General features: G+C 39.5%; 1 protein-coding gene across 1 annotated transcript in view; it reads right to left on the bottom strand.

The window, feature by feature from the left end:
• Positions 1-18,628, bottom strand: part of CDH2 (cadherin 2) — a 175,138-nt gene that overhangs the window by 24,720 nt on the left and 131,790 nt on the right. Inside the window, exons 8-14 of the mRNA XM_084618702.1 lie at positions 13,510-13,647; positions 12,553-12,738; positions 10,596-10,852; positions 8,811-8,953; positions 6,780-7,013; positions 6,177-6,410; positions 2,297-2,436 (exon numbers count right to left, since the gene is read on the bottom strand). Of these exons, the coding sequence (XP_084474828.1) occupies positions 2,297-2,436; positions 6,177-6,410; positions 6,780-7,013; positions 8,811-8,953; positions 10,596-10,852; positions 12,553-12,738; positions 13,510-13,647 (1,332 nt within the window). The remainder of the gene's footprint in view (positions 1-2,296; positions 2,437-6,176; positions 6,411-6,779; positions 7,014-8,810; positions 8,954-10,595; positions 10,853-12,552; positions 12,739-13,509; positions 13,648-18,628) is intronic.

The following is an 18,628-nucleotide window of genomic DNA, read 5'->3' as shown; positions in this document are numbered from 1 at the left end:
AGGCAGCCAGTCATGCCATTGGTTATTGAAAACTCCATTTTGATTCCTTGTAGGAAGACCATAAGAGAGAAGATGACATACGTCTTTCATGAATTTTGCAATAGCAGCTCAGGAAAAAAAAAAAGACTGCATGACTGGTAAGAAAAGAACATCTCACAGTAATTCAATTTCAGATTGTACTACAACAACTATTTAATGAATTAATTGACATTTCTATGGCACTGCTCACCATATCTGAGCACTAAGACGAACCACATGTAATTCAAGGGCCCCAAGATACGCGAGGGAAAAATAACAAAATGTCACACACATTATTAACTAGCTGTTCAAAAAAGTATACAGCTTAAACAATTTTTAAATGACTGGGACGAAAAAATAAATAAAGTGTTAAAAAGCCATTGGTTGGGGAAATATCTGTTGCTGTTAAAATATGCAGTGCTTTCATTGAGCTGTGACAGAAGCTTTGAACATGGCACCTTATTCTGCTGTGGAAGACAAGGTTTTGTTTGATTCCTCAGTGTTCTGGAGTCATATTATTGCTTTCCACCTAAGTTTTTTGCTCAGTCAATCCTGACATTTTTAGCCTAATGTTAATATTGATAAAAAGCATTCTCTCCGTCCTTCATTGCTCGCTTGTGGATGTGGGGTAACAATACAATTTTTCCTTGGTTTAATTTCACACTGGATTGACCTTGATCGTACTAAAAGGGCTGCAGTTTTCTCTAGGAGGCCTTATTTTGAAAAGAGACTAGAACTGCAATTTCAATTGCTATTCTGAAAGTGCTGGAAATATAGACGCTACCAGAAGAAATCTCTCATATGTCATTTATGGCAAAGGCACATACATAAGAAAGGGCTAATGGCTAACGTCTATTGTTTAGAATGTTGTATAGGTAAGTCTACATCTGCAATACCTTGCTATGCCCAGTGCCTGTGGCAGATATGACTGCTACTTGCAGGGAACTTGTTAGGCCATTTCAAACATGCATTTCAGATATCTAAATTTTGCATTATACTGTACAAAAAGAGAACTACGAATGCCTATTACCCAGTTAAACTCAGATGGAACTCTAGTTTTTACATGGTAAAATGTCTTATTGGATCCCTTCCTTTCCCCGCTCCCCTGAAAAATAACACCTCAGTAGCTGAGTGTACATTTTGGTTAAGAATCTAACACTACTCAATGGAACTTTGCAGTGACAGGGCTTTGTGTACTGAGCCCCATGAGGTACTAATTAGAACACTGGTTCTCAACAATAACCCCAAGGTTTATCTTCAGGAGGTGTCCATGGAGTCATGGCCAAAAGTCCTCAATTTTATAAAAATACCCCTCAGCCTTCTTGTTTGCAGCTGTGCACCTTGACTCAGTGGGAGACAAGGATATTCTCCCTCTCTTCCCAGCTGTTATCATTTGCAGCTCCTTCTTCTACCACGTGTTCAGTACTCAGCACCGGTAAGAAAGCTCCATTTATGGAGGGTATGCAGTTTTTGTTCACGGTGGCTGCCTGCAGTACGTGATCTCACACTGCTTGGCTGACTCTACCCCATCGTTAAAAACAGCACATTCACCAGAGATATGTCTACCTGTCCCAGCATTCTGGTATTCCAATGATGGTGCTTCCAAAGGTGGAGGAGAGGATGGATGCATATAGTGCCAACTTGTAAACATATCATAGGGCAGCATTCTCCTTTGGGCATGGAACACCCATCATCCTCTTCCTTGATACTCAATTGAAATGTAAAGGGTTTCTAATCTGCTGTTCCAGCATTGGCCAATCTCTGATTAGCTAGTATTTACAAAGGACCTTTCATCCACAAGAACCTCAAAGAGTTTTACTGATTATAAAATATTGGAAGCATTCATTTACCACTGAAATACAGTGATGTTCAGAGTGGAATGCATTAGCCATTCTGCATCAGTGACTCTACACAACAGTATTTTAGAGAGGTAGTGAAGAATAACATTTAAAAATTGAAATGAAGGGTATTTTAATTTTCTTTTAAATGTAGTTACCTAAGTTGGAATTTCACCAGAATGTGAAGGGAAGCTTAATACCTATAAGTGGACAAGATACTGGTTTTACATTTCATGCAAAAGGCAGGAGTTGGACACCTATAACACTGATGAGACCTCACTGGAAAACAGTGCCTGCTTTCAGGATTCTGTCTATTACTCAGCATGTGTATAATTCATTGCAAGAACTGGCTATGTTATACAATGTGGTAATGGAAAAGAAGATTTATTACACCTTCAGGTCTAAACCTACATATTAGAAGCACTAACCACATTTCTCACCTGGTCTTCTTCTCCACCACCTTCTTCATCATATTTCAGAATGTTGTCTCTTACGTCATCTTCTGGATCAATCAACAGCTGTTTGGCCTGACGCTCCTTATCACGGCGTTTCATCCATACTACAAACATCAAAACTAGAACTAGATTGGAAAGGGGGAAGACCAGAAACAAAAACATTACTACTCTCTACATTATACTATATTTACACCTTATGAAAATTCATATTAAATCACCCCCTTGAATATTAAAGCAGAATTCTACCCCATGACATGGTTTTAAGGAAGAGATTTAACTGAATTATTTTGGTAGCTGAAAAACACCACATCTCACAATCCAGACACTAATTATCCAGGATCTGAGACATATAATGACCTGACTCTGAGATGCACCCTTCTGGAAGTACCACCAAAGAAAAGGGGGCAAAATTAGTTTTAAGTCAGAGGTTGATTTAAACCTAGGGGCTAGTCTACTTTATGGTGGCTTTGAGTGGCCACAGGTGGGTCACTTCAACAGCCCAGAATAGCCAGAGATCAGAGTGCTCTGGCCAGACTTCACTTCCCTTCAACCCACCTCCTTCCCTTTGCCAGAACACCTCTCCTCTTGGGGCTGTGTGGGATGAGGGCAGTGTGTAAGTGATCAACCAGCCCTACGTGACCTGGGGAAGTTCCCTATGCATGTGGTATTTGCTGGAAGATGATTTAAGCCATCTTTTTGGCCCCTCTTTGCTAGCTGAATTAGTATAGTAAAAGGGATGCAGCAGAGCCCAGAAATAGGATTTCCATATTATATTAATTATCGTACAAAGAAACTGTGTTAAAAGACTATTGTTAAGACTGCAAAGTTAAGCACTCAAAAGTTGGGATGTTTCAGAAAACAAAGGAACTTTGACTTTTCTATTCTTATTTGTAAGGGCAATTTGCGTAGTTTTGTTTTCTGAAGTTGAGAATTGTTCTCTCAAAATTAAAAAAAAATAGTTTATGTAAAATCATGTGACAAAGATGGCTGTACACTGCTGATGACTCGTGGGCTGAAGTCCTAGGTATCCTCTCAAAGTGTTGGATGATCTCTGGTCTCTCTCAAGGAGGCAATTCACTACTGAAGGATCAGTGGAAATGTTCTGAAACAGACTATATTTATTTTACATAAAAAACACCATAAGAGTTAAATTCAGCTCTCAGCTATGTTAGTCTATCTCCAAATTATTTCCTCTCACTTCAGTGGAGTTACTCTGATGTAACACAGTTCAGAACTTAGGACATAAAACAGTATCTCCCTGTGGGCCCCAGTGCTTTTGTGTTTTTTGTATAGGTAGACTCAGTTGTGCCTTTAAGGCACAGCCCTGCATTGGGGGCATTACAGAGTTGCATGACTCCAGGAACAGTGCTAGGAAGTATTCCGTCTGAATGAGGAAGAATTCCTCCCAGAGCCTTTGTGTGTACCGCAAGTGCAACCACTGTTTGCTAACTCCAGCACAAGGTGGAGCTTACTATACTGCCCCCAACTGCATGGCTGCCCAACTCTAATAATATTAGTTGGACTTCACATAATGCTTTTCATCTATAGATCTCAAAGAACTTTTACAAAGATGGGGAAACTAACCAACAGGTTAAGTGATTTCCCCAAGATCAGCGGGACCCAGCGAGTAAGAGAACCTAAGTCACCTGACTCCCAATCCTGTACCCTAGCCACTAGACCAAGCCGCTTCCCTGTGATTTGGAAATTAATAATTCATTGTTGTACAGTCTTTTAGATTTCTTATTGTGACACTGGTGTTTCAGTTCAGAAGTATTTAACAGAATGTTAGTTCTAGTTTGGGTGATATTCTCTGTAACATCTGCATTTCTCATCAAAATGAACACCTTAAACTCAAAGAGAAAAGGAGGACTTGTGGCACCTTAGAGACTAACAAATTTATTTGAGCATAAACTTTCATGAGCTACAGCTCACTGAATGCATCCGATGAAGTGAGCTGTCACTCCCGAAAGCTTTTGCTCAAATAAATTGTTAGTCTCTAAGGTGCCACAAGTACTCCTTTTCTTTTTGCGAATACAGACTAACACGGCTGCTACTCTGAAACCTTAAACTCAGAAATGCTTAGACCTAGCTCCAATTAAGCAATGACTTGAACACCAATCGCTCATTCCAACAATACAGGGTCACAAACCTGTCGCATAGCCAAGTCTGCAAAGTAGGATGCACACTGCGGGCAAGAATGATTTAGACTGAGTTTTGCAATGAGATGAGAGAATCTCTCTCAGAGAGAAACTGAGCTCTGAAGTTGTATATTATTAATTTATACAGTGCCACAACAGTGCATGGCACATCATATGAAGAGTTACAGTCTTTGACTTTGATCCAGAAGTCTAAGCCATGTGAATGCATGGTGCAGGGTCCACCTGAACAGATCAGTTTGCGTGAATGAGGCCTAAGTTTAGGCTTGGGTTTAGAGGTAAAAAAAAAGAGTGACTGGAAAAGAAAGCTGTGTTTTTTTGTTTCAATCTTGACAATCCTCAAACTTTAGTTATTTTGTTAGTTTATAAGCTAAAGTTGTTTAAAAAGTAGTATAAAGAGGTAATTCTTGTAGCAGGAGCTGGGTGACTTCGTTCCTAGTACAGAATGCACATTTCAAATTAGAACTAAAAAAGCATCCTGGTGGCAAGAAATCTCAATTCATCTGCCACGTAACCGCCTGAAGAACATTTGTAACTGATTTGGTAATTATGATAGCACTTCACTAAATCAATGGCTAACATTTTAAGAATGGCTCAGTAACATGGAAACATGTTTAATGTATCGTCTCTGTGCACAGCTTGCTTTTCCTGGACAAACTGCTACTGTGCAAGTCTTTGCCAGGCATGGAAAGTTTATTCTTCTTTAGGACTCCACTCCATCATTCTGTATATTTTGAATTGGTGCGCTGAGTACTCTTAACAGGTGAATCCCTTTCTTGTGTTTCCACTGCAATCAGAGATAAGCTAAACATATATATAAGAGAGCTACAGTATCTAATTTTACTACACTGGACAGACAGTCATGGCGTTTAGTCATTTCCCTCATCAAATGCACTAGACACAAAACAGAATACCACTTTGGGCTTTATGCAGCGCTTAGACAAACACATACCTCTGCTCTTGCGTGACTAGCTGCTTGTCAGGCCTTGTAGAAGGGACTGTGATGTACCATCTTCCCAAATCATAAATTTCTTTACTTAATTCCATTGGGTTTGAGATAACAAAGCCAAATTGTGCCTTACAGGCACTGACCCCTGTTGGGGATGGTGTGCAGTCACATCTGCAACAGCCTGGGGGAAAGACTGGGTGTCTGAGGGCCATGGCCTCGCCTCTTCTCCAGCCTCATGAGGCAATGTGTGCCCTGCAATGTGCCTGGAGGGAGGAATCTCTGCACTCCTATGAGCACAGAGTGTGGTAAGCACAAAAGGGAAGCTCCTTAACCCCCAATCTTGAAGTGCCCGCACAAGGGCCAGCTGCCATCTGGCTCTCATATTCCTAATATTGTAATAGTAATTATCACCAGAAAATCTTAACATTGCATCAAAACTATAACGTTGAATACGGGCAATTCTTTAGGAGGCAAGATTTTTGTCTGGTCCTGCTCATGGCAGAGAGATCTATTCTAGGAATTACTTTGGGGAAGTTCTATGGCCTGCATTATACAGGAAGTCAGACCGGATGATCACAACGGTCCCTTCTGGCCTTGGAATATATGTATTAGCACTTGGATGGCTGAGGGGTAGGTATACTATTACCATACATGTAAAAATCTTTTTGAAAAAACCTCATGTTACCTGTTTAGGTTTGCTCTTGTGAAATACTATGAGAAGAGCTTAAAGAACTAATTTTCGAAAGACCCATGTACTTACTGAGCAAGATGATGATACAGAGCAGAATTGCAATGATGGCACCTGTGCCCAGTCCTGCACCAACAATCCGATCTACATCAGTACAGTCTCCGTTTATGTCACACTGACAAACCTTCACCTTCAGAATAGATGTGCTGGACTTGGGAGGATTTCCAGAATCAGTGATTATTATAGGAACATCATAGATACCAGCCTCAAGGAATCTGATCCTTAACGAAAGTTGGGCATGATCACCTATATGAGAAAATACATTAGGAGTAAAAATAAAATTTACTGCTTATGTGGATGTTAAACAATGATGGAAAATTTACAGGTTTCTGAACTCTATATTAACCTTTTGTTACTGGATGTACTGGATGCCACATAAGGTGCCACAGACTTATTAGTGTGAACGTTAGTTTCTAAATCTAACTTTTAAAATATCTTTCTCTCATTCTCAAGGGAGCTCACTTTAATGGCATTTGATAACATTTCCTTCACATTAATCTAAACAATCCAGGCATCTAGGGAAGTACCCATTGCCAGACAAAATGAAACAAAACAAAATGCAGTCAGTAGTTCATTTAAAAACATTAAAGTTTCCGTTGTGTAAATTAATTTTACCACTAATACGAATGACGGTCCAATTCCTCTTAATACTAGGAGGAGTTTCTGGCAGTTCAAAGGCAAATGGTCCTGCATTCGGATCAATATCACGGTCTGTTGCTGTGATGTTAGTTGCATTGGGCTGTAGTGTTTCACAGGTTGTAGCCTCTTGAGGATGTACTTGGGGTGCATTATCATTAATGTCAAGCAAATATATCTGAAGAGTGCCAGTCCCACTCATAGGAGGAATTCCTTAAAGAAACAAAAATTGGTATCTTGATTCTGCTTCCCATTAGAAACCTATTCACAATATTTCATGCAAGCATATTTCAGCTACCCATGTACGTGTGTTCAGTTACAATGTAAACTGAAATTTGATTTGAAAGGATAATTAAAACACCGACAACAACAAAACATGCTTCTTCTACCTCTACATTACTCAAAATGTACCAAACTGTTTTATAATGTTTTATGTCAGAATGTCACCTAATAATAAACCTTACACGTGCTTTTGAAATAACTGCGAACAGTTCGAGCTAGACTGAGACGGGGCCTGCCCAAGAACTGCTTGAGCCAGCATTGATAGCAGTGTCAGTGTTCCCTGAGGATAAGAGTAGAGCCAATTGAACAGGACTGAAATAGATGTGTACCCTCTGCATTCTCTGAAAGCATAAAGCAGGGGCTGCTTTGGCCTGTCATCAAAGCAAATGCCTCCGGGAGGTCATGTTGGGGCAGTGCACTTCCACATACCTCTATTTTAGGGCTCTGGATTTATAAACAAAATCTGGTGCCTGGCCTCGAGGCTGCAAACCTGAACATGAGTAGTTTCACTGTCTTCACAGGGAATGGTCTTTGAAGGCATAAGTGTCTGCAGGATTAGGGCCTTAGTTGGTGAATACAGGAACAAAGGAATTGCCGTACTGGACCAGAACAGTAGTTCATCCAGTCCATTAAGCTATCTCCAACAGTGGCCAACACCAGATGCTTCAGAGAAAGAGGCGAACAACCGTTCAGTAGGCAGATCTGAGATCATCCCACCCTCAAGACCTCTCCACCTAACCCCCAAATTAGATTGACTTAAGCCCCTAAGCATGAGGATTTACATCCCTTCCAAAACTCATTTTTTTTAGTATTTACTTTTCTAACTCTGGATATTCTTATCTATATAGAGTCTAATATTTCTTTAAATCTTGTTAAATTCTACCTACAATGACAACCCATGGTAACAAGTTCCATAGTATAATTACCCATTGTGTGAAACTTGCCACTTTTCAATTTCATTAAATGCCCCTCTGTGCTGATGTTATGAAATAAGGAAAACAGAACTTTCTGATCTACCTTCCCTATATTTTTTACTGTTTTAAATACTTTTATGATGTCACCTCTCAGTCATCTCTTTACATTTTCTCTTCATATGAGATTTTTTTCCACATACTGAATTTATACGCCTAAATCTGCAGAATCTGTTTTGGAGATGAGATGACTAGTAAGTAACGCAGTATCCCAGATGAGGGCATATAATTGATTAATGGAACTGTAATATTTCCCATATTAGACCGCATATCCCATTCCTTGTGCATCCTAAAATGTTGTTTGCTTCTTTAACTGCAGTTTAACATATTAACATAGAGGAGAGGTCTTCACTGGGGAATCCACAATGATGGCCTGGCCTTTTCCCTAAGATATTGCAGTTAGTTTAGAACTAGAAGGATATAGTGCGCTTTTTCATTCCAACATGCATTACTTTGCATTTTTAACACTGAATTTCATCTGCTATTGTGTTGCCCATTCACCAAGCTTGATTAGAGCCTCCTGCAGTTCCTCACAGCCTTTGCTGGACTTGACTGTCCTAAATAATTTTGTTGCATTTACAAAATTTGCAACCTCACAGGTTAACCCATTTTCCAGATATTTGATCAATATATTAACTCCAATCTTAGTACCTTCTGCCATGGTGAAAACTGATTTATTCTTCCTTTTTTCTTTCTGTGCTAGTACGATATAATGTCAATTAAAACTTTCTGAATATATATAAATGTGAATACATACCACTGTCAGAGGCAAGGAAAGTCGCATTATACATGTTATTTTCCACATATTGTGACTCTCTGTCCAAAACTGCAATTGTAGTTATCTGTCCACTAACTGGGTCAATTTTTAGCCAGTTTGCAGGATCTGAAAGCTTTGAGTACCTGCATATTTGACGATAAGAAATGTAATTTATCTTCCAATAAACTTTTTAAAAATGAAACATAACTATATTTCAACTCATATTCTGAAAACGCATATATCTGGTACTGTAACACTATTTTATGAGGTTCAGTTTATTAGCTTGCCTTCTTGAGTTTTTTTGGATACACGTACTGTTTTAATAAAGAAAGTTTTTAAAAGCCTTTCTATGTAAGTAAGCTGTTATATAACTCTATTTTACATAAGTTATATACAACTGTCTGAAAAGTGAACATACATGTCATAAATTAGTAAAATGCACAATTTTCTTAAGTTGCATATGACTTATTCACCACAAGAATGCAGATTTCACATTCAACCATGATTAAAGTATTTTAATAAGAACTCCTACTTGATTTTCAGCATGAGAGCCATTTATGCGGCCTTCTCAATTCTGTTAACCATGTGTGTGTACATGTACACAGAGAGGGAGGAGATGATGGACATATTCTGATTTGACAGAAGTGACCCTATTATCTTAGGCTCTTTTTAGTTTTTAATCCCAGTTGATGACAATAAATCATTGGTTTTCTATGGATGCCTTGGTGTATCCAACTAGTTTTACTGTACTCTCCGATTCTGATCTGAAGGAATAGGGTCATTCAAAACCACCCTTCCTTATAAGAAGTTGTCATTGTATCAATTATTAGTTTAAATAAATTACAAACTATCTTAGCTCATGTGATATTTAAAATAAAAACAACAGTACTAGGCTACAAAATTATAGACCTATATATCATTTTTATGGCCCAAAATGAGCAAATATCAGCAATAATAGCTAATTAACTAGGGCTATGTCTACATTCAAAATGCTACAGTGGCATAGCTGCTTATTTCTCCAGTCACTCTAGTAAGTCCACCTCCCCAAGAGGCAGTAGTTAGTTGATGGAAGGATTCTTGTGTTGACCTAGCTCTACAGGAAACTTAGGTCGTCTTAACTACATCGCTTAGAGGTGTGGATTTTTCACATTCTGAGCAACATAGTTGGGTCGATACAATTTTCTAGTGTAGAGCAGCCCTAAATAATACAAAAAGCGCAAAATTATATGACGTATAAACGTAAAATCTTTCATTTTACAAGGAAAGAACAAATTAAAGACTCTTTTGCCTGCATGAATTCCACAGTTGCTGGGGATGGGACAATGAATCCTGATCTGATGCAGGGCAGCCATAAAGTTGAGCCACAGCAATCATAGCCTACGACCCTGATCAGCAAGATACATTAGCATGAGCATAAACTTAAGCCTCACTCAATCCACTGGGACAGCCCATATGCTTAAAGTTCTGTATGTGTTTAGTACCTTGATGAATTTGTGTCCTATGAGCAGAAGAAGATGCCATAGTTTGCTGTACCTGCAGATCTGTGCTAGATACAGACTTATTTGCAACACCATTCCCACAGCCCACCCATAATTCCCATCTGGGGTGCTATAGTAAACCGAGAAATCGTACATGGGCTCTTCACTTCATGGCCAGCCCCAAAGAGAAATACAGCATTCTGTATTCTGTTTCAAGCCTTCAGAGCCTGTGCAGAGGGCAGGGGGATTAGGCCCAGTTTTGAGATTACTAGCATGGGATAAAATAGGAACGTGCTTTACACCATACCTTAGAGCAGTTTGCTGCATGTAGCGATCTGGGTCCTGAGCGGTGAAAGTAGTTAACATTTTACCAGCAAGAAGCCCTTCCTCTTGCCGTATAAGCTTAGGGTTTGGGACAAAATATGGACTCTCATTCACGTCAATGACGGTAATGGATACAGTTGCTGTTGATTGAGGAGGATGCTGAATTCCCTTGGCCAAAGGCACTTGATTTTCCGCAGCTACAGTAAGTACAAACATCCTATTGGTCTCAAAGTCAATTGGCTGGCAAAAACAAAAGGGGGAAAATATTAGCAGTTGTTCATAGTCGTGACTGGTATGCAAACAAAAAATTACTTTAAAAAGTTCTTCTGTTTTTATAATGCTTATATTGAGCTAGATGAACACAGAGCCTAAACAAAAGAGAACTATGGCAAAACCAGTACCTATAAAGTTTCTATATGTTTTTCTGGAATACAGAATTCTGCAGCACTTCAGGGCAATTTCTGCAGCAGCTCTTCTAGTGCCAAGGGCAGCTAGGAACATCCATAGGCAAAGGGATTTAAGGGGCAATGATAGCAAATCTGTCCCCGGCTTAGTGGATTCAGCCACTCCTTGTACCCCAAGAAGCATGTTGCTTTTTCACTGTGGCTGGTGATCTCCTGCCAACTTCTGTCCCCTCAAGAGTCCTTGAGCCAAATTAGTCCTCATCAGTGCTTACAACTTTTCTGGGGGGTTTCCTCAGAATGTCATTTATTTATCTCAATGTACTTTTTGCTTCTCTTCTGTTAGTTTAAAGAAATAATTTAGTTTGAAGTATTTCAAGCAGATTATGCCCTTGGGAATTTCATTTGATTCTCTTTATACTGGTTGGATCTGAGTATCATTTTGTTTGCTCTTTCAGAGGTTTCAAGTTTCTAACTGTCAATAGATTTGAAATGGACTTATATGTGCCTAAATACAAGGCACACAGGCAGTCAAGTGTGTCTTGTCAGCAGAATCAAACATAACAGGTATCTCTCAAGAAACGCCAATTATGGGACTTATGGAGGAAAAAAACCCCAAGCATGCAATGTAGCCTAGATTGCTTTATAAAGCCACAGATTCCCCCGCTAGCCCCCCTCCCCCACAAGGTACTGAAAGGATAAATAAATAAATAATAATTCCACCATATCCCAGACTGGAATACAGGCATTTCAAGCCTGAGTGCTGGATTTCGTATCCTGTCACCCACTTGAGTGGATGGATCCAAAAATGAACCAGATAAACTAAGAGTCCGGACATTTATCAGACAGTTGAGAGGAAAGGGGACTACTTCTTGACAGATTCAAATTGTAGTACTGCCTTTTTATCATAACTTAGAAAACAAGTCATCCCTTCAGTCCAGGACTTTTTTGGCTGGTGAATGAAGATGAAGAACCTGCTCCATACAAGGCTTTTGAATGAGGTTTTAAAAATAGCATCATCCTTTAGAAGCCTGTTGAAGTGTAGCCTCCTACCATCACTAACACCACTTTCCTTCCCCTCTGATATCATCCTGATTGGCTATTTATTTAATAGAAACATTCTGGCATCATACTTGTGGGGAAAGGCATTCCTAGGCCTGGAAGACCAATGCTGACCAAAAGGTAGAAAGCAGTTTGCTTACTACTCCAACAGACAGCCGTTAATGCTAGTTCTGATCCACTGATAGGCAAATGGCTTTTTCACAGGCTAATTTTTATTTCTGGCAAATAAAGGTTTTCTAATCTGCCATTTAAAAACTAGCTAACCTGATTTTCAGAACTGGTATTTTAGATTGTTCATGATAATGTAAGTAGGAGGACCATTCAAAAGGTGAACAAGTTACTTTCAGAACAAGCACATTAATTTTAATTTCAAATCTCACACTGGCCTCAGGATTAAACAGCAGGGAGATATTTATTCTCAGTGCTTTCCCACTTATCTGTCTCTGCATAATTCAATGAGTTGTAGGAATCACTTACCTTCACAACAGTTACCAACCCATCATTACTATTTGGATCAGTCAGAATAGTAAATCGACCTGTAGGATCTCCACCAGTCATTCGGTACATTGCGTTCCAGGCAGGTGTGTGTGGCTGATCCTTATCAGTTACAGTTAGATTAGCTACTATGACATCCACTCTATTTTCAGGTACCTCGCCATAGAACTACAACAAAAAAGCATATATTTTTACATATTTTACATTCTGTTTGCCAGAAGTTCGGAATGGGCATCAGGGAATGGATCACTTGATGAATACCTATTTTGTTCATTCCCTCTGGGGCATCTGGCATTGGCCACTGCCAGAACACAGGATCCTGGGTTAGATGGACCTTTGGTCTGACCCAGTATGGCCGTTCTTATGTTCTTATATATCAGTGTATAATAGCCCCATGAAATACCCATCAGAGCACAGAAACTGGTATTCATCTTAGTTCAATTGTACACTAAGAGGCAGAGCCTCAGCTGGTGTCAATTGTCCTCAATGGAGCTATGAAAATTTATACCACCTGAGGATTGAAAACTTATGAGGATTCCTGATGTCTTGCTTTAAAGTCAATTTAATCAAAATTCTCTGCGATCCATTTATTTGAAAGAAAAAAAAATCTGACAAATACTTTAATAAAAGGAGACCACCACCTAGCAGTCTACCATTATCAAACAGTAATGTGAGCTAGCAAACTAAAACCTATCTGAAACCACCTAGAAAACGAGAGGGTTGATTCCTTAGCTAAATTCTGTGTTTTGGATTAAGTATGGTAGTCCTAAGGGACAGATTCTCCTCTCAGTTAAATCATTGCAACACAGCAAGCTATTAGATAAGTAACAAATATTTTCAATTCATATTATATATATATATATATATAAAAATGTGAAAAATTCCTTAATAATGGTCATAAACATTCATACCCTTCCTTTACTTCTGTACTGTACTTACAGTCATAGCAGTGAACTCTGGAGGATTGTCATTGACATCTGTCACTGTGATGACAGCAGTTGCTGTGTTTGAAAGACCATATGTTGGGTTTCCTTCCATGTCCGTAGCTTGAATTATTAATGTATACTGCTGTACTTTCTAAAACACAAAAATGACACCAACATAAGTTATAGACAAAAACAACATTCCAGTAGGACAGCAGGTGTTCCATAAATTGTGCTTTATTACGCAAAGAGCCTATCATACTGTTTATTCCAGTTAACATCAGTTGAAATGACTGAAGCAAAGTTTACATCACCAGAAGTACAGCAGTGATTTGCATCTAAATATATTAGACTGCCTGCATTTTTCATGCATCACTTGCGATTGGGGAGGCTTGCATGATATGCTCTTACTATGGATAATGAAAGAACTTTATACAAGTTACTGTTATTACCACAGAGGTGGAATTTTGACCAATCTTTTTGTTTCGTTTTTAAATGGAAAAAAAGTATAGTAGTTCTACCTAAATAAGTAGTAAATCCAAAAGGGTTTTACGAAATCTGAGCCAGGGAGTATTTCTGGCCAAATGACTACAACCGCCAAGGCTTTATTGTAGCGAAGCCTAAGTATTAGAATGTAGCTGCAACTTCTTGATATCACTATGGAAACTGGAGCTGTCAAGGCTAACAGAAACTAGTAAAGTGACTGGAACACCCCCTCCCCTCCATCCCTGATTATTTCCATAAATGTTAAACATTCCAAACAAGATAGTCCCTTCCTTCTCCCAATTTTCCAGTGCCAGTTGCTTTATGTATTGTTAAAAACAGCACACAGTACAGAGAATCTGTATTCTTAAATCATTGCTGGAAGTATGCCAGGTCTTTCTGAGGCTCAGTGTTAGGTCTATGAAAAAGAATTGCCTGACAGATTAGATCTCAAAACCAGCTAGATCTTACTACAATATTTATAAGATTTTTAAAAAATAATTATGAAGATTTTCTGTACATTTCTGTTGTGAAATGTAAATAAAGTTTTGGGTTTTTTTTACACTTCGTTTACCAATTAAACTTCAGCTTTAGCACTCCCTAGCTTGGTGGGATGATACTATGAAATTCAGTTCTTCCTCCAGCAGAATTCTGGCAATGACATGAGCATTTGTTATTACTTTAAAATGTTACTTTCATGCATGGTTTATTGAGACAGCTAAAGAAATTTTTTTCTGTCAAAATAAGGATACTTAAAGAAAAGCTCAGTTTTTTTATTTCCTATGAAACCACATCCTCTCCCCCACACATTCTGATTGCTTGTAAATTGGAGGTATGCAACTGATTATTTCACAAGATAAGTTACAAGACAGAAATCTTTGATTTAACCCCTCCCCCCAAAATAATTACTTTTAAGAAAACTAACATGGGTCCATTCAGTGAAAATTTCTCATTTGCTTTCAAATCTTGGATTGATATTATCATATACATACTGGCCTAAGTTTTTAAAAGCGTGTACACTTATAAATGTATGCACACGACTTTCACATGCAAAAGATCCAGGGTCCAAAATTCACGAAACCATCCCTATTTAGGGAAGCACAAAAGTGCATGTTTAAGTCCCTTAAGCATGTACTTCCATCCTTTTCTGTACTGGAATCTGGACAGTGGGGGCAAGTCATTCTTTATAAAACAATATTGTTTATATATAAAACTCATCGTGCTTCAAGAAAAAAAATCCTCTTAAGGGTTTGTTCATGACACATAAACAAGGCACGTAGTGATGAAAGAATCAAAGGAATACATTTGTTACATTTATGTTATGGAACAACTGTGCACTGCTTATTGTAAAACAATAAAGGTAACAAAAATATCAGGCCAAATCCTGGGCCCAGATTCTTCTGTGGCAGAAAGATAGCAGGAGCTCTGTGACCCCTCTTGGCTCTGAAGTCACAAGTCCTGAAGCGCTAGAGAATTCTGCTAGGATTACATGGCTACCCAAGTCTTCCTTTTCCGCAGAATCATCATCTTATTTATTTTTGACGTGCACCCCACATATCAAGCAAACATATGGTCCCATCCCAATGAGCGTGCTATCTAAATATTCTGTGTAGTCTGACCCTCATGTATGAAAGATGAACTACTTGGAATGAGATTGTTGGGAGGCGTTGGGCATGCACAATAAAGGAACAGCCCAGCATGCTTCAGCCTCTATAGGAACTTCACAGCAACACTCCTGAAAATGAACTGTCAGGTAGGGAGAGAAGACAGTCCCACTGGGTGAAATCTTTGCACTCCCACCCCAGGCAGGCGGTAAGAGAAAAGAGCATTCCACCTAGCTAACCTCAGTTGCAAGGCAAGAATAATTGGTTATGTCTAAACAACAGTGGCACAGCTCTGGTGTGACAGCAGTGCTGCTATAGTGTAAACAGTTCTCACACTGGGGTTTTTCCAGTAACGTAGATAATCCACCTCTCCGAGAGGCAGTAGTTAACTTTCACCTGGGAAGTGAGTGTGGGTTCCCTCATTTCTCCTTTTACACACCAGGCCCAACATTCCATACCATGAGTCAGCTGGTTAGTCAGCTTGATATTCAGCTGGTTCACCAAGCTACCTAGAGCTAACGTGCCCCTTACTACTCTGTAAACAGGGCTAAAGGATCTGGCCCATATAGTTTTAGATTTTTGCAAAGAACAGGTATATGTCCAATGTTCTACCCAAGCCAGGGTAGACATGAAATGATAAAACATTATCCAGGTGCAGCCTAGCACCTTCAGGATGCTCACTGGCAGCTTCTGTAACAGTGAAGTATGCACTTCCCCAATCCGGGTTAGAGCATCTGGCTAGTGAATGAGTACGGGGCTGAGGGATGTGCTGGCCGCTGCTTCCTGCAGCCCCCATTGGCCTGGGACGGCGAACCGCGGCCAGTGGAAGCTGCGATTGGCCAAACCTGCAGATGCTGCAGGTAAACAAACTGGCCTGGCCCGCTAGCGGCTTTCCCTGACAGGCCGCATGCCAAAGGTCACCAATCCCTGCTCTATATCCTCTCCACTCCAGGGCAGTTGTTTTAGAGCAGCCACAATTTGCTCCTAAATTTCCAAATGTGCATACCATTGGCTCCCATCAGCTGGAAATATACTGATGTTCTTTTAGTCTGTTATGGATTAAAAATGCCTTTATCTTATTTTTGTCTAGTTTAGTATTTTAAATGAATATTTCTCAGGCACTTTCATACAACAACCTTTAACAAAGATGTCAAAAGATGACATGTTTTTCCAACATCTTTTACAAACAATTATTCACTAGGACATCAGTAAAGCAATCAGTGAGTAGAATTAATGGCAAACTACTGGGATGGAAGGCCTCTTTGACTGTTAGTTTGAGGGTCTACAGGGAAGTCCTGATGTGGCAGCTGATTTCTTCTGTGGTAAATCTGGTACTGCTAGTTGCTATGTAGCAGAAGACATATCTCATTTATACAGACTGTAAGTCCTTCTGAAAGTACACATGTCAAAGAAGATACCAGGGTTCCAAAACTGGAGATAGATGAAAACCCAAACCTTTCTTTTAGTTTAAAGGGGCAACACCAAGTGAATTTAAGTGACTTTTCCAACACCACATGGAGGAATTATTGTTAGAACCAGAATTAGAAGAATTCAGAAGTTCTTGGATACCAGTCCTGGGCTCAGAACAACTGACTAAGAATACCATTCCCCCTATTCATTATTAATCCTGATGTACTCATTTTAATTATGCTTTCAAAATGTAAAAGTAGTAATATTTTTTCCATTTATTTTGCTAAAAAAGTTTAGATCAGATAACATTTATTAATTCAGAGGTGGGCAAACTACGGCCCGCGGGCCACATCCGGCCCACGGGACCATCCTGCCCAGCCCTTGAGCTCCTGAACAGGGAGGCTAGCCCCCAGCTCCTCCCCTGCAGCCTCAGCTTGCTGTGCCACCAGTGCTCTGGGCGGCAGGCCTACGAGGTCCTGCTGGGCAGCGTGGCTCTGCCGGGGTGTAGTGTATTAAATTGCTCCCCGTAGGAATGTGCTACTTACGGAGCACCAGGACTGGCAGCTGTAAGTAGTACACCGTAAGTAGCACATTCCTACAGGAAACAATTTAATACACTACACCCCAGCCCTCCATACAGTTTCAGAACCCCGATGTGGCCCTCAGGCCCAAAAGTTTGGTCACCCCTATACTATATGATGACATTAGCAATCCTCAACGAATCATCCATCAATATGACTGCCAGAAGATTTATCCTACATGTCACTAGTGCGGTCCACAGATCGAAGGAAGGTTAGATCCTGATCTCAAGCCAGAAGAATGGCTCTATTTCCCAACCCCCACTTCTCCGGAGGAGCTGTGCAGGAGGAGGATGGAGCTCTTTCCTGAGGAACTACTGCTACCCCTGAGTCATAGCTAGCTCTGGGTGTCCTTGTCAGCCCTGTTCTGCCACAGCATTCACTCTGTGTGATTTTTAATTCAACAAATGCAAGCTGGCAAGCGTGTCTGTGAAGGGTGAGCAATTATATCACGGTTGTGTAAATTAATTAACACTAAAATACAGGTCACAGGACAGTTCACAAAAAGTTCTGCGTTATGTGCAAAGAAATGTAAAATGAACTGTGTTAAATAAATATATATTAAATAATGTTAAAAAAGTAAATATATATTTTATAAGAAAGTGCAAAAGGGAACTTTTATGCTTTCTGTATGTATCTTATTGATACAACTTTCAAAGGCTGTAAAAAAATAATCAGAAAGTCAGTTTTTGTCTCATTGACAGTGGATTCTTGGTCTGTGTAGATGACAGGGCAAACAATGACTAATTTATCAGCCAGGCCCTAATCCCCCTAGCAAGACAGACTAGGAAAAATAGATAATGACTGGACAGAACTAGCTAACCACTCCAAGGCTACAAGAAGCAGATAAGTAATAAGACAACTGTTGTAAAAAATAATGAATACATAAAAGCAATGGTTTAAAAAATAAAATAAAATAAAAAATACAGCATGGATTAGAGTTGTAGCAGAATAAAGTAAAAATGTATTGGAAAATATATTTAGAATGGAATGTTTATAAATGAGACAAAGTATAAAAATGTGTGTTTAACAGAGGCGGGGTGTGTGTGTGTGAGAGAGT

Source organism: Lepidochelys olivacea (assembly GCF_965140295.1).
Source record: "Lepidochelys olivacea isolate rLepOli2 genome assembly, chromosome: 2".
Classification (NCBI taxonomy): Eukaryota; Metazoa; Chordata; order Testudines; family Cheloniidae; genus Lepidochelys; species Lepidochelys olivacea.
Note: the sequence above shows the minus strand (reverse complement) of the source record. Positions and strands in the feature narration are given on the sequence as shown.